At 41.3% G+C, this 22,605-nt stretch overlaps 1 protein-coding gene across 4 annotated transcripts in view; it reads left to right on the top strand.

Annotated features, from left to right (window-relative positions):
- Window positions 1–9,109: 9,109 nt before the first annotated feature.
- HOMER1 (homer scaffold protein 1) overlaps window positions 9,110–22,605 on the top strand; it is a 74,212-nt gene continuing 60,716 nt past the window's right edge. Inside the window, exon 1 of one of the 4 annotated variants that reach the window (XM_081881236.1) lies at window positions 9,110–9,329. Coding sequence is in view for 1 of the 4 variants with exons in the window: in XM_081881235.1 (XP_081737361.1) it covers window positions 12,720–12,724 (5 nt within the window). In the remaining 3 variants the exon portion in view is untranslated. Of the gene's footprint in view, window positions 9,330–11,011; window positions 12,725–12,750; window positions 12,817–22,605 lie in introns of those variants that run through there. The other 3 variants (XM_081881238.1, XM_081881235.1, XM_081881237.1) reach the window with 3 other exon arrangements.

Below are 22,605 nucleotides of genomic sequence, written 5' to 3'. Positions count from 1 at the left end.
CTACTTTAGGGAAGAGCATGGAAAGATGCTAATAAACTAACTAAGCAATTACACACACACACACACTTTAATAAATAAATTGTATATCACCACCATAAAATATCAAGACAATGTACAGGTGTATGAAAACATACAAAATCATTCCCAGCAATACAAAGCAGTAATTAAAATGGCTACTGAATATAATTTTTAAACAACTGCATAGACTTGTCAGCATAAAAAGTCTCCGAGACACTATTAATTAAATATTTATACTGATTAAATATATTTATACACATATGTATATGCCATTTTGATAAATAAATAAATAAATAAGGAACAATAAATGTACAACCCAACTTTTGGACTAACAGCTTCCTTACTAACAGACAGTGGTGAAGCTGCATGCTCCACTACCAGGGGCAGAGAGCAGACAGGGGCGTGGCTGGTGCCCCTGGGGGCGTGGCGCCCGGCCACCGCAAGGGCACCCTACTGGAATAGTGGTGCCGGGGGCGGTCCGCTCCCTCCGTACCCCTGTTCCTCTGCCAGTGCTAACAGAGCACTCCTAACGACTGTGCTCAGGAGTTTTTTTAAAAAATGTAGATAATGGCATTGGCAGCTAGTGGTTATCTTACGCTTTCCAATGCAATTTTCGGTTGCTTTTCATATGGGACCTTTAGCAGCTAGCTTTGTGAAGGGATAATTGCAGTAGAAAGTGTGGGACAGCCAATTTTTGTGTGAATAAATAGCCCATATGGACGTGTCCTTTAAGGAAGGGAAGCAAAAGGTGGTTTTGCTGTCAGCTTCATCTTGCTGTCAAGGTGGAGTCAATACTGTACAGTCATGGGGAAAGATAAGATATGGTTGCCTCAAAGCTATAAAATGAGCTCCCTGCCAAAGTACATATATGTCTATCATTCCTACTTTTTAAGGCAGAGAAGTTGCATATCTGTGACACTTTCAAGGGCTTTGAGGAACCTGCTGGTGATGTAGTACTACAGTTTTATTGACTTTTTTCCTTTAGAGAGTGTTTAGGATTTGCTTTTGATATTTTATGTTAATTGTACATTTTATATTATTACACTTTATTAATCACCTTCTAAACCACTGTCACAAGTTGATTTACACATAAAATAATTAAAAACACAAATATGACAAATGCATTTAAAACAAGATTAGAACCCTAACAAGTAGACACTTGTGGGAAAGATGTTAAAACAAAAAATAATACTGAACATCTAGATCCACATAACTTTGGCTCCTAGCATCACCGGAGGACTTTCAAAAGCAGTTTCTGTTCTGTGGTAATGAGGGTCTCCTGTTCAAAGAGAAAAACAAATTCTGACAACCCGGAGGGAAAATCTACAGATCCTGGTTCCGGAGGCGGCGCGAAACGGCGATGGCGGTCCTCTTCACTGTCTGAAGAGGGGCTCCGCAGGAAAGGGTCGTTCGCTGCGGCATAGCGACGACCCGTTAGGAAAAACCACGGGCAGAGGGAGCCCGTGGCCGTGGGACTCGGCGGGCGCCAAGAACCCCCCCAGAAGTGTGGAAGGGACCCCGTAAGGGGCTCCGGAGCACGAAAGGGGGAGCGGCGCTGTGAGTTCATCGCTCTTTCTGCGGGAGGCGAAGCCGCGCAGCTGCTGCTGATGAGCGCCGACCTTTCTTCCTGTGAACATCAATTTGGCAAGTAACATACCCGTGAGTAAAGTGAACTACAATTTGGACCTAAAATATCCTTTTTTCGGGTTTGAAACCGGGTGACGAGTAAAAGGAAGTCCGTCTCCCGATACTGCTTACAAGATCAAAGCAAAGGCACAGAGGAGCGCTGAGGCGCTTAATGGGAGCTTTGTAAAGTGGAACTATTGTGCATTTACAGAATTTGCAGTCCTCTTATTTAAAAGACCAAGAGAGACTTTATTTTTGCTTATGGGACTTGTATTTGGGACTTTGTTTCAAGAACGCAAGTCGTCGGGCTGTCAGTGCGTAACTGAGCTGTCAAACTGCGGACTATAGTAACAAGATTTTAAGCTGCTACATATATTGAGACTTTAAATGTCTAAAACATTATTGCAATTACCAATCTGGCTCCTAGCGGCTTTAGTTTAAAAAGTAGAGGACTCTGCGAACCTTCCTTATTGTCTTGGAATTACAAACTAAAAAAGAGATTATAGAAACTTTAAATGGCGGAAAAATTCTCTCCTTCCCTGAAACTTTAAGATACTCCCCCTAGAGGATTGTGGAGTTACAGAGGCCTGGGAAACATACTTTGTTTGGAATTTCTGTGGTTTAATTGTTTGTACTCTGGACTTGCTTTCTCATGGAATAAAGGATAATTTGACCTTGAACAAGAGGCAGGTGTGGAATGAGTGGCACAGGGAAAACAAGAGCAGCCAAAGCTAAAGAAAGAGAAAAAGAGAAAGAAAAAGAAAGGAAGCCTGTGCAACTTGTCCAAACAACTTTAGCTCATCATCGCAGATCATCTGTTCCAACCGTCCTGACAGCACAGGAGGTGGAGGCTGAACAGCCTGCTGAAGAGGACATGGCAACAGGAGGATCTGACACAGTTTTGAAACAAATTTTAGAACAATTAGCAATTTTAAATCAAAAAGTGGACAATCAATCACTAAAAATAGACCAAGCAACAACTACTATTGGTGCACTATCTGAAAAGGTCTCTCAGAATACACAGGCAATTGAGAATCTACAAGGAGCTACAGCTGAAAACCATAAATTAGCTGTGGAAGCCTATCAAAAAGCGGAGCAAGCAAGCAAAAAAGTTGATGAGATTAAAGGTGAAATCAAGCCTCTGCAAAGACAGGTAGGGGAACAACAGGCCTACCTGTCGATGGTGGAATTGAGAAACAAGGAGAATAACCTTAGGTTGAGAGCTGTCCCAGAATTGGAGGAAGGTAATTTGGAGGGATTTTTGACACTTTTATTCTCCAAATTTTGGGGAATAGAAGAGGAGAAAGACTTTAAAATTGTGACTGCATTTAGACTGGGCAGATCGGTGAAGAAAGACAAGTCCAGAGACTGTTTGGTCATCTTGAGATCAAGAGAAGAAAGAGACAAGATACTAGGCCTACATTTCAAAAAATCTCTAGAGATAGAAGGTAAAAAGGCTGAAATTTACAGAGACATACCCAAATTGTTATTGGATCTTAGAGCCTCATACTTAGAACTGGCAAAGCTGTTGAGAAACAACACAATCCCTTATAGGTGGGAGTTCCCGCAAGGACTATCATTCAGCTATAAAGGAAGGAAAATAAGAATCAGAACACCAGAGGACCAGCAGAAGTTTCTTCACGACAACGGGGAAGACCTCCAGAAAGGAGCAGTTGCGTCTTGGCCACCCCCACCACCAGAAACCAAACAGCCTGGAGCTGGACCATCACTGCCACTGCCGGGAACGGGGGACCTAGACACCCCATTGTAAGGCCTATAAATTGATTCAGGATGTCTCTGCAACTTCTTAGTTGGAATATAAATGGCGGAAATTCTCCAGAAAAAAGAAGGAAAGTATTTCATATATTGAAGAAAGAACAATTGGACATTATTTGCCTGCAAGAAACACATGTGACAAGGCTTCATCGGAAAGTGCTAATTAATAAAAGGTTAGGCCAAGAATTTATTTCTTCGGACAGAGTTAAGAAAAGAGGAGTAGTGATCTATGCAAAGGAGAGCCTGTCACCGAAATTTCTATTTAAAGATGAACAAGGCAGAATTTTGGCCATTGAAATCTATACACATGGAGAAAAATTTTTGATATTAGGAATCTATGCACCAAATGATGGAAAATCGGAATTTTTTAAGAAGCTGCATGAGACTTTACTGGACTATCTAGACTATAACAACATCATTATGTTGGGAGATATGAATGGGGTTGTCTCTGTAAATATGGATAAGTCGCAGAGTGTAAATATAACAAAAGAAGGCAGACTACCTAAAACCTTTTTTGAAATGACAGACAATATGGATTTGATTGATATATGGAGAGTCAACAACCCCCTAGGTAAAGAAGGAACTTTCTTTTCTGAAGCTCATCAGTCATGGACACGAATCGACCAAATATGGATAACTAAAGGACTGGCACCTAAAACTAGAAAAGTGGAAATCTGCCCCAAAACTTGCTCCGACCATAATGCTTTGAAAATGGAATTGAGACTAAACATAACCGGATTCTTCCGATGGAAAATGAATGACACTTTATTCAGAGATCAGGAAATTGTGAAGAAGGCCCAAAAAACTTTAAAAGATTACTTTGAGATAAACTTAAACACTACGGTGGAAAAAAGAACAATCTGGGACGCAAGTAAAGCGGTGATGAGAGGGTTTCTAATACAACAAAACACTGTAAAGAAAAGACTCTGGAATGAAAAGAAGCAGAAGATACTGGAGAGAATAAGTGAGGGTGAAAGGAAATTAAGATCCAGGCCCAAGTCTAAGGAAGTGCTGAGAGAAGTGAATTTTTTCCAGGCCCAATACATGAAACTGATAAACCAAGAAGTGGAGTGGAAAATTAAACAAATGAGACAAAGATCTTTCGAGTCAGCAAACAAGTGTGGGAAACTGCTAGCATGGCAGTTGAAAAAAAGACAAAAACTAAATACAGTCACAAATCTAGAGATTGAAGGAAGAATGGTTCAGAAGCCTGAAGAAATTAGGAAATGTTTCCAGAGATATTTCAAAGATCTGTATGCACAAGGGCCGCAGAAAGAATCTGAGATAGATCAATTTATCAAAACTAACGGATTACAAAAAATTTCCCAGGAAATGAGAACAACCCTGAATGTTAAAGTTTCACAGCAGGAAATCGAGAGTGCCATACAGAACCTCCAATTAGGCAAATCTCCAGGCCCTGATGGACTTACCTCCAAATATTATAAGGTTTTGAAGGACTATTTGATACAACCCTTGATGGAGGTATGTAACCAGATCATGGAGGGTAAGAAGGCACCAGAAACGTGGAAAGAAGCTTTCATCACATTGATTCCTAAAACAGAAACTGAAAAGACTCAACTTAAGAACTACCGTCCCATCTCACTCCTAAATGTGGATTACAAAATTTTTGCAGATATTTTGGCAAATAGATTTTAAAAAGTACTGAACGAAGTGATTCACAAAGATCAAGCAGGCTTTCTCCCGGGTAGGCATTTGTTTGACAATACGAGAAACATTATTGACATTTTGGAACTCTTACAAACAAATATTAATACTAGAGCGGTACTAATTTTTATTGATGCGGAGAAAGCCTTTGACAATATTTCTTGGATGTTCATGAAGAAAAATTTGGAAGGGATGGGAGTGGGACGGGGGTTTGAAAATGGTATAGAAGCAATATATTCAGATCAAAAAGCTAAATTGATAGTAAACAATGTGGTGACGGAGGAATTCAATATTGAAAAAGGGACACGACAAGGGTGCCCTCTATCCCCATTATTGTTTATCTCGGTCCTGGAGGTGCTTTTGAATATGATCAGAAGGGACCGGTCAGTTCGGGGCATTGAGGTTGGAGTGAAACAATATAAACTGAAAGCATTTGCAGATGATTTGGTATTAACATTACAGGAGCCAGTTTCTAGCACAAAAAGAGTTTTGGACTTAATTTCTGATTATGGTCGGGTGGCGGGATTTAAGTTGAACAAGCAAAAGACTAAGGTCTTAGCAAAGAACCTAACGTCTACAGAAGCAGATGAGTTTTTGAAAGAGACAGGATTAAATGTGGTTAAAAAGGTAAAATACCTAGGGGTGTACTTGACTTCTAAAAACTTGAATTTGTTTAAGGACAACTATGAGAAATGCTGGTCAGAAATCAAAAGGGATTTGGAAACTTGGACAAGACTAAAACTTTCCTTGTTAGGCCGAATAGCAGCTATAAAGATGAATGTTTTGCCGAAAATGTTATTCTTGTTCCAGACCCTGCAGATTGTGGACAAAGTGGTATGTTTTGGAAAGTGGCAGAAGGATATCTCTAAGTTCGTTTGGCAGGGCAAAAAGCCCCGAATTAAGTTTAAAATACTAACAGATGCGAAAGAAAGGGGGGGATTTGCCCTGCCAGACTTGAGGTTATATTACGAATCTACAGCCTTCTGCTGGATGAAAGATTGGTTTTTGTTAGAGAACACTGATGTCCTAGATCTGGAAGGGTTTGATAACGCTTTTGGGTGGCATGCGTATTTGTGGTACGACAAGGTTAAAGTTCATAAAATGTTCAAAAATCATATTGTTAGAAGAGCAATTTTTATGGTCTGGACAAAATATAAAGACTTATTGGAGAGCAAAACACCAAGGTGGCTTTCACCGGCAGAGGCCAAGGCACGTAAGAGACTTAACATGGAGGCCTACTGGCCAAAATATTGGGAATTAATTGAAAAAGATGGTGACAATTGGAAGCTGCAGAGTTTTGAAAATGTAAAAAGCAAGGTGCGAGACTGGTTGCATTATGCTCAAATTCGGGAAATTTTCAAAACAGATAAAAAGGTTGGGTTTCAGGTGGAAAAATCGAAATTAGAGACAGAATTGTTAGAACCTAAAGACAAATTACTTTCAAGAATGTATAACTTGCTGCTTAAATGGAATACACAGGATGAGATAGTCAAATCCGCCATGATAAAGTGGGCACAGGATATTGGACATAACATTATGTTTGAGGACTGGGAAAGGCTATGGACCACCGGATTGAAATTCACGGCATGTAGTGCCCTGAAAGAAAATATTATGAAAATGATATACCGGTGGTACATGACCCCAGTCAAGCTTGCTAAGATATATCACCTGTCTGATAATAAATGCTGGAAGTGTAAAGAGGCGGAAGGGACGTTCTTTCATCTCTGGTGGACATGTCCGAAAGTGAAGGCCTTTTGGGAAATGATCTATAATGAGTTAAAAAAGGTATTTAGATATACCTTGCCTAAGAAACCGGAGGCCTTCCTTCTGGGCATTGTAGACCAGAATGTGCTAAAGAAGGATAGAACTTTTTTTATGTATGCCACAGCAGCAGCAAGAATTCTCATCGCAAAGTGTTGGAAGACACAAGATTTACCCACACTGGAGGAATGGCAGACGCAGTTGATGGACTATATGGAACTGGCGGAGATGACTGGCAGAATCCGAGACTTGGGAGAAGAAAAAATGGAAGAGGACTGGAAAAAATTTAAGGACTATTTACAAAAATATTATAAGCTGTATGAATGTTAAGAAAATGCACTTTTTAGGAAATATTAGCCCCAGCAATGGTAATTAGGTGAAATGAAAAATAAGGCACAAGAAAAGAGAGGTGAAATTAAGAAAAATCTTTATTGCATTATGTTTTAATTACAATATATAAGATCATGGTTACAATAACTTTAACTTTGGTAACATGAAATTGAAAGATACAATAAGTAATGAATTGAAAGACACAATAATGAACTGAAAGATACAATAAGTAATGAAATAAGATAATAAATAGCTGAAGACTTTGTATCATGAATATTGGGTTACAAATATATTGAAATGGGTAATATGACAAAACGAAAGATACAATAAGTGATGAAATAAGATAACAAAATGCTGAAGTTGGTATTATAAATAATGCAGATTCGGGAAGATGTGGGGAAGTCCAAAGGATTCTGTAAAAGAAATATGATTTATGAAACTTTTGTATTTTATTCTTTGTTCTTTTTTATTCTATAAAACTAATAAAAATATTTAAAAAAAAAAAAAAGGAAAATCTACAGATCCTGTTGGAGTTATAGAGCAGTAAAGAGTAGGAGTTTTTGCTGACATGGGGTGGGGGATTAACCTGCAGAGGCTGGATGGGAGATAAACTAAGTCTGTGTAGTTTATTAAACTTATATAGAATAAAACAGAATATTGTTGTACTGGTCATAGACCATATCAAAAAAAGAACAAAATAGAAAATATTTAAAGTGCATATGAAAGTAAAATATATTTAAAACTCCAGAGAAAATATACATTAAACAGATTTTTTTTTAATTAAGACTTTGACATTTAAAAAATAAAATAAGCATAGTAATATATGTCAAAATGAATTTATATTCTGAAAACTCACTAATCTCCACAACAGTTTTGGGAAATGGATTCCAAACATTTATTCTCCTGAGGCTTGAGGCCTATACTGCAGGAGATGCCCTTTCCAGTTACATACTGATTAGTAGCTTGTAACAAGAGCTTAATTTTTCTTTCATGCTCCAATAGTCCATATCTTTTATTAAGGGCTCTAAATAGTGTTAGGTAAAAGCTTTCTGGTATTCTATTTTCTTGGGATATGACAGTTTTCATATTGATGCTGTTAATGTTTTGCTCTTTCTGACCCATACTTGAAGAAGAAAGGGCAACTGTGTCAACTCTTGTTTCTGTACGTTACATTTCCAAGTGAATTCCATACGCCTGTCATAAATTTGAACATTTTGAAATAAGAAATTACCCAAAGCTAGAGCCTATCTTCACCCATTTGAATTTTGTACCAATAATTACACTTCCTAATGTGTATTAAGTCAGAGACCGCCTCACCTTTGAGCTGAAAATCAGTATATCAATAAACCATAGAGATAACAACATACTTCACAGTTTCAAAGTAACTGATATTAAATACCAATTAATACATGTTTCTACATGCACTTGTGTTACTAGTATCAGAATACCTCTCTGGGAAGTTCACTATTATTGCTTGAGGCGATAGGTATCAACGTGAGGCCAATGTACTTGTTGAAACTTTGAATGGATGCATGGAAATTAAAGCATCCAATTAAACAATGTAGTTAATTCAAACTGTTTTCAAATTAGAAAGCTTGTTACCCATTTAATTTTCTTTGTTGTTTCCTTTATACTCCTTTAAACAGCAGCAGCGAAAGCAAGTCTATAAATAGCAGCATGTATGTTTCCCGTGAGACGTTTTGGTTTTTATTAGCTAATCAGAACTTGAGGTAGATTTGAGTTAACTAATGGATCAGATGTGGGGAAATCTACTTCTTCCCACTTTGGCTGAGGGCCTTTACAAGGCAAATGTATAATTTTCTCTGCCTCATTTGGAATGTGCTGTTCTTAAACAAGTCTGAAACAAGGTGCTTTTGTAAACTATTATTTCTTTACTCTGCTTCTGGAATTAGAAGGTTCTAGAGGTTTCCATGGGGACGGCAGTTGAGACCGTTGAGAGATTTGAAGAGTCGGCACAAGAACATCACAAGAGTAAACAACAGGGCTATGTGTGTAAAGACCACCAAAGACGTCTCAATATGAGCAAAGAATGAATGAGGTAAAAAGGAACCACAAGCAAGTGAATAAAAAGAAAAAAAGCTAAAGAATGACAAGCTGAAAGGAAATAAAAGCTCCAGGTCATTGACATGCAGGTAGGAAGAGCTGAATTGCATTTATTTCCTTCCTTTGACTAAAAATTACAGTTTTACTCTTCTATCATGTTACAGAATACTATGTTTCAATTTCTTTTCATTCATCTGTGTAAATTCCTGGCCGTATATTTGTACGCAAACAGTTAGCATTACAGGATTCCAATATAGAAATGTTTTCCTATCTATATATAGTATTACATGAACTCTTGTGGAACAGTACTAGCAGCTTATTTTAATTCTGCTTACAAATTCTTCCAGACCCAGCAGTAACAATTATATGTAAGATTTTGAGGCTGCTCAGTCACAGGTCTCTCTAGGCAGGGTCAGTGTGTCCTGTTGAGGCAAGATGGGAAGTGCTGCAACCCCCATTGAAGCATCCCTCAGCTAGGTTGTACAGTGGCAGCAAGTTCTGCTGAGATCTCACAAGATCTCACAAACATCTTGCAGAAAATTGGTGCTTGCTTCTCCACAGGTGGCGGCAGTGCAGGTGGGGCTCCTGCAGGAATGCTGCCTTGGGGACTTCCACTGCCTGAGACAGCTGCTACATCCCACCTGTCTCTAAGTGGTGTACATAATAAAATTATTGATAAAACACAGCTAAATTCCGCAAACTGCTAAAAAAAATTTATTAACAAAAACACATAAAATCAGTAAAACTTTTAATGCAAACAGATAACTAAGTTATATGTCTGTTGATACATGAAAAGTGGGTTTCTAGTGGTTTTCTATTCAGTTCCCTGGTTCTGCCCCTGGTGTCTAGATAGGAACTGGGAAATATTTCTGTCTGACACCTGGCAAGCAGCTGCTGGTTAGCATTCACAATTCTGCCCAAGAGGAACTGATTTCTTGGTTGATGACTTGGTAGAAACAGCTTCCTGTTTCCACCAAAAGGTAGATCGATTCTCTTTAGCAATTCACAGCATTGGCTTCTTTCTAATTTTTAAATGTTTTTTGCCATCATACTTTCTAATTTAAGCTGTAATCATACAAGCCATCTTTTATTTGAAAATATGTTTATTATATGCAATCACAGAAGTCATATTGAACACAAAACCAAAAAACCCAAAGATGCGTAAAATTCTACTAAAAATATTTTACAGTGCAATCTAGTCGTTGCCCACTTCATCCTTAGACTATGGGTAGTATAATATTCTATTTATTTTAAGTATTTATGAGTTGCTCTTTGAGTAAAAATCTCCAAAGCAACATATAAACAACATCAAAGAGGACGTGACCCTTTTAGCATTGTGCTAGCTGCCTGCCTGGTTTGCAATTCAAATTGCAACGCTGACTCCCAGCATCAGAGTCTGGGTTTGACTTGCTTCAGGGCGTATTTGCTACTTTCACGGCATGTTTTCAGGCTTTAGATGGAAAACGAAGAGTCAGAACTTCTCTTTCTAGACAAGCAATTTTTTTGAGGGTAACTATGGGGTGGGTGGGTGGTTAGACGACGCACCAGGGGCAAGCCAAGATCCTGGAGGTGGGTCGCAGCAGCCCAGCCTATCCATTCCTCTCTTTGCACTCGCGCGCGCCCCTATTCCATTCCCTATTATAGAAGCGCTTCCGGCGGCGTGGACCAACCTGACATCATCCCCCGCACCCCGGTGACGTCAGCGCCGGGAGCAGTGTGTGACGGCGATGCGTAGGGGAGCGTGGTGACGTGCCCTATTTAAAGGTCCCCGAGTAGAGGATGGAGGCAGAATAAGCAGGTGCTGCCGCGCGGGGGGTTCGTGGTTGCGGAGTAGCCGAGAGAAGACATTGCACCGCGCAGCCCCGCAGGGAAAGAGCTGGGCCCGAGTGGAGGGGCAGACTCCGCGCCTAGCCCGGGCTGCTTACACGCCGCTGCAGCCGCAGCCCTTCCACCGCATTTTTTAATTGCATTTTTTGGGTTTGGGTGGCTGTGGGCGCCGGTGGGAGGGACCGAGCGAAGGGAGAGCGGGGCGCCCGTCTCTTCTCTGGCGCCTCCAGCTCTGAGCGCCGCCCTCCCGGCTCTCCCCCCTCACGCCCCCAGCCTGTCCTGCGCGGGAAACCGGCAGAGGGAGAGAGTGAGGGAGCAACTGACTGAGGCGGAGGCGTGTGCGAGGGCGGGGAGAGGAGGAGGAGGAGGAGGTGTGAGGCGGGAGGATGTGAGCGGGCGGCGCGGAGAGGCTTTTGCGGGCAGGGAAGAGCCTGAGCGGCCGGGCACGGAGTGACCCTGCGGTTGGAGAGCCCCGCGCCTTGACTGCCTGCCTTCCCGCCCGTCGGGGGAACGGTGCCTGAGGTGTTGTAGGGGCAAGCGCCCTCCTCCTCCTCCTCCTCCCGCTGTCGCCGCCGCAGCCCGCGCTGTGGCCCCGCTGCTGCAGAGAGGGGCGCGAGGGGGCTCTGCTGCTATCGACGCGGTTACCACCACCGCCACTCCTCCTCCTTTTTCTCCTCCCGCCTCGCTGCTGCTGCTGCTGCTGTGAATGATTGATCTGCCAGCTCCGAGCCGAAGGAAGATGCTCCCCCGCTGCAGAAACAGGCGTGCCTGAAGGGGGACCCGCCACATCTCCCCTTTAGCCCCCCCCCCCGTCTTCATCATCCCTCCCTTGCAAGGGATGCGCGGCCGGTGCCCTGCCTCAGCCGCCGTTTTACCGGAGCCCGATGTCAGCGCCGGCGAAACGGCTTCTTCCTCCGCCGCCGCCTCCCGCTGCTGCTGCTGCCGCCGTCGCCGCTGCTGCTGCTGCTGCTTGGGAAAATGAAGCGACACCCCCCATTCTGCTGCTGCTGCTGCCGCCGGCGGGGGTGTTAGAAGGAAGGGCGGCGCGGAGCGCTGCGCACACCGCAAGCCCCCCAATCCCGCTGTGCACCTGAGACGGACGGCGATCCGGGGCTCTCGCCGCCGCTCCAGGGCATTTGTATTAACTGCCAACGGCGTAAGCGCTGCTGTGGGGTTTCTAATCCCCCCCCCCCTCCTCCCTGCAGAAGGAGAGTTGGCTTGGTGCTGCTGCTTCTACCTCCTGTCCGCCGCCTCCTGGCAGGGAGCTGGAGCTGCCCCTGGACCCCGTGGTGCAGGGGGTGCGGAGGAGACTGGCTCCGGGAGGCTATGGGGGAGAGTCCCCTCGGGCCGACTCCCTAGCCAGACTCCCTGCCTTCTCTACATAAGGGTTTCTTCCCCCTTCCCCCGGCCACGCTCCCACATGCCTGTAGACTCTAGCGTTTGAAATTCTGCTGAGAAGGATTATAGGGCCCCGTGGATTTCGTGGAAACACCTGGGATCTACTACAGAAAAAGGCAGAAAACCAGACCGAGGAGGAGTGTCAGCACTGCTAACTAGCTGGGTCCAGTTGCCGCGTTGTAAAAGTGCAAGGCAAATCCATTTAGGAATTGGTCTGCTTAAAGGACTCACATAGCACGTCTCCATTGGTCATCATGGGGTAAGGATTTCATACTGAATCTAGGAGTTGTAAAGGAGGGAAATGGGTGTCTTTAACATGTCCATGAAGTCTGGAATGCTTGCCTTTTAAAGGTAGGCCACGTCATTTCCACTATTATCTGTAAGAGAGGCACTGTAATAGGTAACTATGTTGGAATTTAAATCGGAACCAAGACTACCTTCCGTAATAGCTAAGTAAATATCTTGCTTCTTGGTTAGCAGCACTGAGAAATGTCACAATGGCAATGAAACCAGAGACTTATTTATTCAGCTTTGAATATGGATAACGTTAAATATTACTGGAATGCATCAGCCATAAAACAGGAAACATTTGTTGCTCTTGTTTGGTCAGCCAGGTCTGACACTTAATCAGCGATCCTGTTTTCCATAAGTACTAGAAAGATAATGGAAAGAGGAATAATATATAGACACTCATTTCCTGCAAGCAGTTAACACTCTGAGAAAATCCTCTTTAGTCGAAATATTTTAAAATGCTGGGGATTTTTTTTTAGCCCTGCTGGTTGCTTTCAAAAGTGAGGAAAATGGCTCCTTAAGCAGCTTGTGGGTTGGGTGAATGGCTATTCCAAAGTAGTTTGAACACTACTGTACTACCTTTTCATCTATGGTGCCAACCACTAGTACAGCTATGAGAGTTTTTGAAAGTGCCACTTAATGCATACAGTATACATATGTGTATTTTTGCAGTTGTGGAATCTGTATTGGCTGGAATGTGCATGGGAGTTTTTTTGGGTTGTTTTTTTTTTTAAAGATGATACAGTATTCTGCTTTCTATCCTTGGTTAATAATATTCTTATTTTACACATTCCCCTCTCCTCCCCCAAAGAATATAAGGATCATGTGATAGCTCAGCTTGTAGAGCATGAGATTCTTAATCTCAGGGTCATTGGTTTGAGCCCCACGTTGGGCAAAAGATTCCTGCATTGCAGGGGTTGGACTAGATGATCCTTGTGGTCCCTTCTAACTCCACAATTCTATGATTCTATGTGTGAAATGAACTGTAATCTAGATGCTTCTTATGTATCAAGATAACACATGTGTGGTTAGTTTACATAGTAAAGTGCATGTCATGGTTAACTAGTGAAAAGCAACAAATAGTACTGTTATGGTTTCTGGTTTCTGTTCTCCTATGGCTTACGGTGTCTGTAGGGCTCGGTCATTAACTAATTGTCCTGGATGGTTTCTTCAAGAAGGCAAAGGAGGGGCCAGCACCTGAAACCCCACGCCCTAAAGTGCCCTGAATTCAAGTTCTGTTGCTGCAAATATAGCTTGCAGCACCTCTATTTTTGTCTTCAAGTTGGCAACTCGGGAGACCAGGCAATATCTCGGGCTAGGGAGATGTGGTCCAACTTCCTCATTGTCAAGTATACATAATGAGCTTGCAAGCCACGCTAGACCTTTCTTTGGTCGATTGAAACCAGCGAAAGGATTCATCTGCATGTGTAATATTTTGTGTACAGGTCTAAGCTAGTCATAATTTAACATTCTCTTCGGTAGATCCCTGATGTTCAGTGAGCGTAATTGCTAGGAAGCCAGAGACCTTAGTAGAGTAGATGAACACCTTTTTTCTGTTTCCTCTTAGAGTCACTGTGTGTTGTCTTGTTTCTCTCCTTTCTTGTTCTCCTTAAACCAGCCAGGGGCATCTCAATGGAAGAAAGGCATGCAGAAAGAAGCTGCTGGTTTTCAGTTCACAAACTCCCTCCCTAAACTGTATTTTTATCTATGGGAGAGAGATGAAGAGGATAGGGAATAGAGTAACAAGGGCTAAGCACCTACCTACCCGCATAGGCATTTGGTTTTTTAAAAAGTAAGAAGAAATAACTATAAAATATTGCTTAATCTATAACTTGAGATTTAGTGTACCTTGATTGCACCAAGTAGCAGAATGCCAACTTTCCATCTTCAGACTTTTCTGAAGCCTGAGACTGCATGCTTAGGTTTTTTTTGCTTGCTGGGGACAATCAGTCTTGCCTGTAGATTTCCATGGCTTTTCCACTTCATGGGATTTTGTGGCCTTGCTTTCTCTCTTGCTTTTGGTCTACTTGGATCTGAGCTTCAGTATTGCCATTGAATGGTTTGTGTTTTATTTTAGAAAACCTGCTTCTGGCCTTGAAGAACCTAATCTATTACATCCTAAATCTAAAGGCCTGAATCTATGTTGCATGCAAAAAGGCCTGATGACCCCACTGCTTCTGTAACATGGCTCTTCTTGGGACAACAAAAAGATTCTAGTGTTCACTTACATGCTTTTTTGTGTAACATTTAAATGCTGCCAGCACAGTTATTAGAATGTGGATTCCAGTGAAATCAGTGGGATATTTACAACATACTGCATATGTTTTGTGCTGAAGAACAAAGCACAGAAAATCTAAGGCATTAAAAATTATTCCCATTTGCCAAAGGACCTTGAAGCTTTACAGATATTCCTTAGGAAGTTGTTAGTTGGTTGGATACACCTAGAAGCAAACATTTGCATCAATCAGGCAATATAGCTCCCTGATCTTAAGTTTTGTTAAAACTGCCCATTCCAAAATGCCTCTGTGTAGCATTCAGGTAATTTGTTTTCTCTCTGCTACTTGCCTTAGCCACCCATGTGAAAAGTTTCCCCCTCATGTTCTGTAGATTTGCCAAATACTTCCCCAACCTGGTTAACTTTAGACTTTGTTGGACTCCAGCTCTCTCATAACTCAAGATATCATGGCCAGTTGTCGGAGATAATGGAAGTATTTACTGGAAAGGTGGGCCAGACTAGTTTTGGGGAGTATGTTTTGACATCTCAAATCCTTGTCAGATGTTTTTCCTCTTTTGTCATTCTGTCCATACATATCAATAAATTAACTGAAACTTCTTGATCATTCCATATCACGTGGTCCAACTTTTTTACCTCATGTCATCCAATTTTCTTAGGATTTTGTACACTTGTTGAATGATCAAAACTAAGTTTAGCAACAAAATAAATATCAAACAACATTATGACACTGCTGGAACTGTTTAACGGGTGCCAAGATAACATCCTTTCTATCTAGTTCTTATTTTCAACAAATGAGGAGTGCAGAAAAGAAGAAATTCTCCTAAAATGACTAAAAGAGTGAAAGTGATCAAGGGGGAACACAAGTATTTCATTGCTGCATTCAGTCCAACAGAAATTGTGACCAAGGTGTACTTCTTTAGCAATGAGAGGGAGAAGTTTGACATTGAAGGAGGTACAAAATCTCTGGATATGGCTGAGATAACTGAGTATGCGACCTGTGAATACAAGCTAACATGGTTGTTGACCCATGTGCTGTTGGTGGACTATAAAAGTGAAGAAGCAGCTGTGACCTTCTTACACATTTTCCCCATAATTTTGTTTGATATGCATTTTGTTGTAATGGTCACAAGATGAAGTACTAACAAGAATTCTTTCAAAGTGTTAATTCTATCATGCAACAGCAAGCTATCAATCTTCTTTGGAATACATTTTTAAAAGAAAAGCTTGACTGGCTTTTCAGACACCTTTTAATTGATAACTTTCTAAAGATATGCCTGCAATGACTAATATTATAGTTGAAGTCTTGTTTATTTTGTTATATATTTCCTCCAAGAAGACCCATTTATCCTAAATAGAAGCCAATAATGCAGACATGTATAAGGCAGACAGATCCCATTGAGATCCCAAGATAAAATTTTACAGATAGCTATTAGAAATATTAAATAATGAACACAGTTTTTTGGAAACTTTTAATCATATTTTTATCACTTTTTAAATTTTGCAACTTAAATTTAAAATTTACATTTTTAAGTAAGTCCACCATGTGGCATATCCTGTTAAAGCCCACAAAGTTCTGAAAAGATTGGTGTTTTTAGTTTTGATGTATCTCAATCCTGGGCTGAGCTTTAAAGGTTTTTGTGTAGTCGGCAAGGCCAAAATTGTCAATTTTTTGAAATTTCAAACCGTCATAACTCAAAAACAGGATGAGAGAAAAAAATTAAAATTTTAGATTTAAACTTAGTTTTGATCATCCAACAAGTGTACAAAATATTAAGAAAATCAGATGACATGAGGTAAAAAAGATGGATCACTTGATATGGAATGACGCTTCTGTTATCTTGATGGCATTCTGTGAGTGCATAACCCTTTGATAATAACAATAGTATAGACTGGTATAATATGTTTTTTTTAAAACCCAAAACAGAACATTTGTTGAACCTGTATGGCTTGCTAAAGATCAGCAACTGCTGGAGTGTATACATGGAATGGTGGTTGTTTTTATCTACTCTTATGCAAAAGCTATAATGAGCAGGCTTGTTCATCTAGAGAATCTTCCATAGACTGTATGTATAAAAAGCCCAATACAAATGGAAGCAGATATCCACAACAAGTTGTGTGTTGAATTTTGCCTAAGCCTTTTTGGCACCTGGCTGCATTCCCATCAGTCATTGGGTTACTCTAATTTTGACTCAGGTATATATGATAGCCAGCTGCTACAGACATAACACTGCTGGCTAACATTTCATGTTTCTACAGAGTATATTAATGAAAGCTCTAAAATCATGTTACCAAAAATGCCAGACTATATGTGATGGTGGCTCGTACTTGAGTTTAAAACCCAGAACTGCTCCAATTGCATATTTGTTGTTGTTTTTAAGTATTTATAGGCTACTTTTTGAGGTAGGGGAGCCTGAGATAGGGTTGTGGCTTAAGTGTGCATTAGTGTGGAGCACTGAGCTCTGTATTTTGCTTCCTGCAGCATCTCTTCCTCAAGTACTGTTTTCCTTGGCTAGACGTCTGTACCAGAAATGACAATAGTTGGACAAAAATGTGCTTGGAATTAGGGACTGTTTTGGCCCCTTTTTCCTCTTAAAACCCATCTCTCTTTTCTATGTGATTGTGGGAGTATTATTTTTAAACACAAGGAGAGCTATCATTACTACCATGGCCCTTTCTTCTTACAAGGTGATGATAAAGATGCGCAGCCAAGCGCATGGTTTGCCTGCATATGTTTGTGACATTGTTACTGCTTCCCTCTTTGCCCACATTGAGTTAGCATGTGAAAAATGACAATCTGACCTATAGTTTATTAAATGTAACCCGTAGCTTACTAGGAGGTGTCTCCATTGATATGTACTTAAATCACAGATGTAGTGGCAAAAAATTGCAACTATTTATTGCCTTAGAGACAGAATGATGTTGAAGACTGGCAAATTATTGCACTTTTAAATCTCTTCTTTTCATAGATTCCTGAAAAATTCTTAGTTGCAGACCTAGACTAGATAGTTATAATTTAGTACTGACATGTGCAGAAAAAGGACTTGTTTTCTTCAAAAGCAAGCATGAGCAGCATGGTTTGGCATGTGAAATTATTCTAACTGTTGTCAGATGTTTGTCTCTCTTGTTGTTCCATTCATACGTAGTATTAAATTATCTGAAACTTCAGTTATCTAGGTGGCATTCTGAGTGCATAATCCTTTGTAAATAGCACTCCCATTTACTTGAACCTCTTATTTGAAATATCTGTCCTCTCCCAAAGGCAAGTAGTCCCCCTTTCCCTATGCAGCTAAAGTGTAAGGTCTGGCAGAGAGAAAATAACAGAAGGAAGGAGTGCTCAGAGAGGCAAGCGCAGGGGCAGGTGGGTGTTTGTAAATGCATGGTGGGAGTTGGGGATGGAAATTCAGGACTAAGCAGTGGCTTCATTAAAGGGGGATTTGGCATAGGTGTTCTGGGGTGGAATTCCAGACCCAAGAAGCAATGTTGCAGAATGATTAGTTCCAGAGTTTACTGTGGAGAGATTGTTCAAATTCCTTCTTGGGCATAAAGGCTACTTCATGATCCTGAGTCACCCATTCTCTATTTCTCAGGGCTGCTTTGAGGGAGGAAATGGTGTAAGTTGTATGTACAACACGCTTTGTATTGATTGTATTGACAAACAGTAATATGGAGTAAGGTGTCATCGGGGTCTTAGGGTGAAGGGCAAGCAATAAATAATTAGATGATGATGATGATGATGATGATACTTAGCTCTAATTGTAACATATGAATCAGGAAATGCCATGAAAGCCCTGGTTTGATGCCTGGACTCTGTGGTGGGCTGTTGAGGGCCAATAAACTGACTCTTAACCATGACAGCTGGCCAGACAATTAGTCAGTTGCCTGCTTTGGAAAGAGTGGGCTCCCCTCATAGAGCAGGCTTGTAGTCAGGGAATGTTCCTGGATCCATCTTTGTTACTAGAGGTCCAGCTGACCTCAGTGGCTAAAAGCGCCTTTTACCAGCTTTAGCTGAAACAAAAAATTCCTTCCAGTAGCACCTTAAAGACCAACTAAGTTAGTTCTAGGTATGAGCTTTCGTGTGCATGCACACTTCTTCAGATACACTGAAACAGAAGTCACCAGACCCTTCTATATAGTGAGAAGGTGGGAAGGGGTATTACTCAGAAGGGTGGTGGGAATGGGTGATTGGCAGATAGCTGTGATGAGCCTGTTGACGACTCTTAACGACTGCAATAGGTCTTACAGGAAAAAGCAAGGGGTGAGAAGGTGAAAAATGGCTTTGTCATGTATAATGAGATAAGAATCCAATGTCTTTGTTCAGACAAGGTCTCTCCATGGTTTTAAGTTTGGTAATAAGTTGCAATTCAGCAGCTTCTCTTTCCAGTGTATTTCTGAAATTCCTTTGTAATAGAACAGCTACTTTGAGATCTTGTATAGAATGTCCTGGGAGATTGAAGTGTTCTCCTACTGGTTTCTCTGTCTTGTGATTCCTGATGTCAGATTTATGTCCGTTTATCCTTTGGCGTAAGGTTTGGCCTGTTTGTCCAATATAGAGAGCTGAAGGACACTGTTGGCATTTGATGGCATACACAATGTTAGACGATGAGCAATTAAATAGTCCCGAGGAATTTTTTGTTTTGACTATGGCAGACCAACACGGCTACCTATCTGTAACTGCAGCTTTAGCTGGTTAGACAGCTGCTGACATTTTTGAACTGGATGGCCTAACCATTGTCATCCATACACTGATAAGCTCCAGGTTGGATTACTGAACTGTGCTGTATGTAGGACTGCCTTTGACGTTTGTTCAGAGGCTGCAGCTAGTGTTAAATGTGGCAACTCAACTTTTCCCCAGAGTAGGGTATATCAGCACCATATTACACCACTGCTGAAAGAATTGCACTGTCTCCCAAGTACGGTAGCTACCAGACTAAGTTCAAAGTGGTAGTTTTGATATGTAGAGCCCTATACAGCTTGGACCAGAATACCTGAAAGATTGTCTCGCTGCTCATATATTCAGTCAATTATTGTGCTTTGCAGGAGAGGGCCTCCTTACAGATGCATCTTATCAGGAGATCAGTTCTGTAAAATATAGGCATCTAGTCTTTAGTGTTGTGGCACCTACCCTTTGGAATTCACTCCTGTTAAATATTAGACAGGAACCATCTCTGTTGCCTTTTCAGCGCTTACTGAAAACCTTCTTCCAATAACCTTTTAAGTAGTGATCTTTCCTAGTTTGCATCTGTATTGGAGACGCGTTAGATGTGTCATCGTTTGTGTGTTTGCCTCCCTGGGTTCCTTTGGGAGAAAGGACAGGATATAAATTTAATTAATATTAATAATATTAACAACAACAGAGAAGAAATGGTGGTTCAGAAGAACAGAACAACAAAGGCAGTTGAGACTGGCAGGGTAGATTACATTGTATCAGTTTTAGATTATTTCAGATTACAGTGGTACCTTGGTTTTTGAACGTTTCCGTTGATGAACATTTCGGTTTTTAACACCGTAAACCCGAAAGTAAATGTTTCAGTTTTTGAACACACCTGAGAAGTCGAACATGCCACATGGCTTCCACTGAGTGTGAGATCCTGAGGCCTCGCTATAGGCTATTGAATTTTTGGTTTTCAAACGTTTCAGAACTCGGAACAGTCTTCTGGAATGGATTATGTTCGAAAACCGAGGTACCACTGTATGATTATCCTTGGAATGGAAGCATGGGAAACCACTGTAGAGTTCGTTATATGATTTTAAAATCTTTCAGCAGAATTTTGTCATATTCATTTGTTGCATTTAAACCACACAAACAAATATATTTGCAATCTCAAGTACCCACGTGGATTGGACCAGTTATTCATTTAGTTAGTACAGCATTCTGCTTCCCACAGTGATGAATCGTATGCCTCTACAATGATGGCCTGAAGAGAATAGCCCTTGCCAGGTGATTCCACATAGCCATTATGGCCAATAGCTATGGTTGGAACAATTCTTCATCAACTTATGGTCATAATCACATTTTGTTATTATGTGTGGTGTAAAGCAGGGGTGGAGAAACTTTTTGGTTGGATGGCCAGATGTTTATTTACCACACCCCTGGGAGGCCAAATTTGGCAGGTAGGCAGGGCAGCCCACCTGTTGTAATGCTAAATCAACCACTCTGTGGCTTGTTTCCCTGTTCGGTTAAAAGAAGCGCTCAATAATCTTATGTAAGTGGATAGAGGATTTCAAGCAGCATACATTGTTCACCAAAATAAAATCATAGCAATTATCCTAGCTTCATGGCTAAGTGAGGTTTTGAGCCCAGGCTTCCCAGGCCCCTAGCCCAGCAGTCTTACCACTGAACCTGTACACTGCAGTACCTCTATAAATCACAGTATAATAGAAAACTGCCCCGCCCCCTTGCAGCACCAAAAATGGTGTGTGCATCAGCGATCATGGACATGCCAATTGCACACAAGGGGGGTCAGGTGCCTGTATAAGCAAATGTCCACCTTTTCTCACAACCATTTCAGCAAAAGAGAAAGCTGGGTTCTTCCATTAATTTTCTCAAGAATTTCTAAAGTAAAAGCAAAGGGTTTACAAAAAAGACACACACCCCACCTCACTCAATGTGCCTGGACAAAATCCTTCTTCCTCTCTTTCTCACATGCAAGCATATTGAGAGAGGGAGGGAGGGAAGCAATAAATGAAACTGTGCACACTCAAAGAAGCAAACAACTTGGGTCTATTGCAGAAACCTCCCCATTGGATTTCACCTTCAGGGGCTTAGAGAGATTAAATTTTGTTTAAATTTTGCCTCCAGGGTGGTTTCTGAGAAAGAGAAACCTCCCTTGCTTTCTCTATGCTTGGGTTGCTGTTTTAACCTGTTTTAACTGTTTCCTTCCCTTGGAGAAAGCGGGATCTACTGCTAATGATTTTTATGACAGGCTAAGCAGAAAAGACGGACAGAATCATCTCAGTCACTGGAAATGTATTGATATTATTGTGAGTGACAGGTCAAAGACTGGACCGTGGCTTTGGAGGTTTGGAGAGGGGTTCAGAATCTTGGCAGAGCTATGCCCCACTTTGCACATAAGACAAACCGTCCCTGGTTTAATATAATGTTGTCAGAAAACTATGCTGTTATGAGCTCCTTGGAGGCAGAACTGTTAGCATTGAGAAAGTGCTCTAAGCTGCCCTGAGCCCATGGAATAGAGTGGGATATTTAATATAGTGGCCTCCTCTGCTAGGTGGCTGAGACACAGCCATTCACTTCAGTTTTACTTGCTGTTAACAGTGCCTCTAAATCCCCTGTTCTACATTACTAAAACTGGTGAGAGATTGTGCTGGTGATGGAGAGGCAGGCCCTTAAGTGTAGACAATGTGTTCCATCATGTTCTTCATGGTATTGGTGCTCTCGCAGAGAACACCATCACACCTGCTGCTACTCTGCCAGTTGAAGATTAGAATTAAGGTTCCACTAGTAGAACAAAGGGACAGATTTTGTGTCGATTCAGGAACCCTTTCGCTTCGCTGTCTCTCCCTAATGCTTCAGAAGCATATGGGTTAAGTCTGACACACTTTTGACTTGAAGAGTCATGCCTGGGAAGAGGCATGAAATGCCATTACCATTGCTA

This window comes from Podarcis erhardii (genome assembly GCF_964252035.2).
Source record: "Podarcis erhardii genome assembly, chromosome: 11".
Taxonomy (NCBI): Eukaryota; Metazoa; Chordata; class Lepidosauria; order Squamata; family Lacertidae; genus Podarcis; species Podarcis erhardii.
This window is presented reverse-complemented; position numbering and strand designations above follow the sequence as displayed.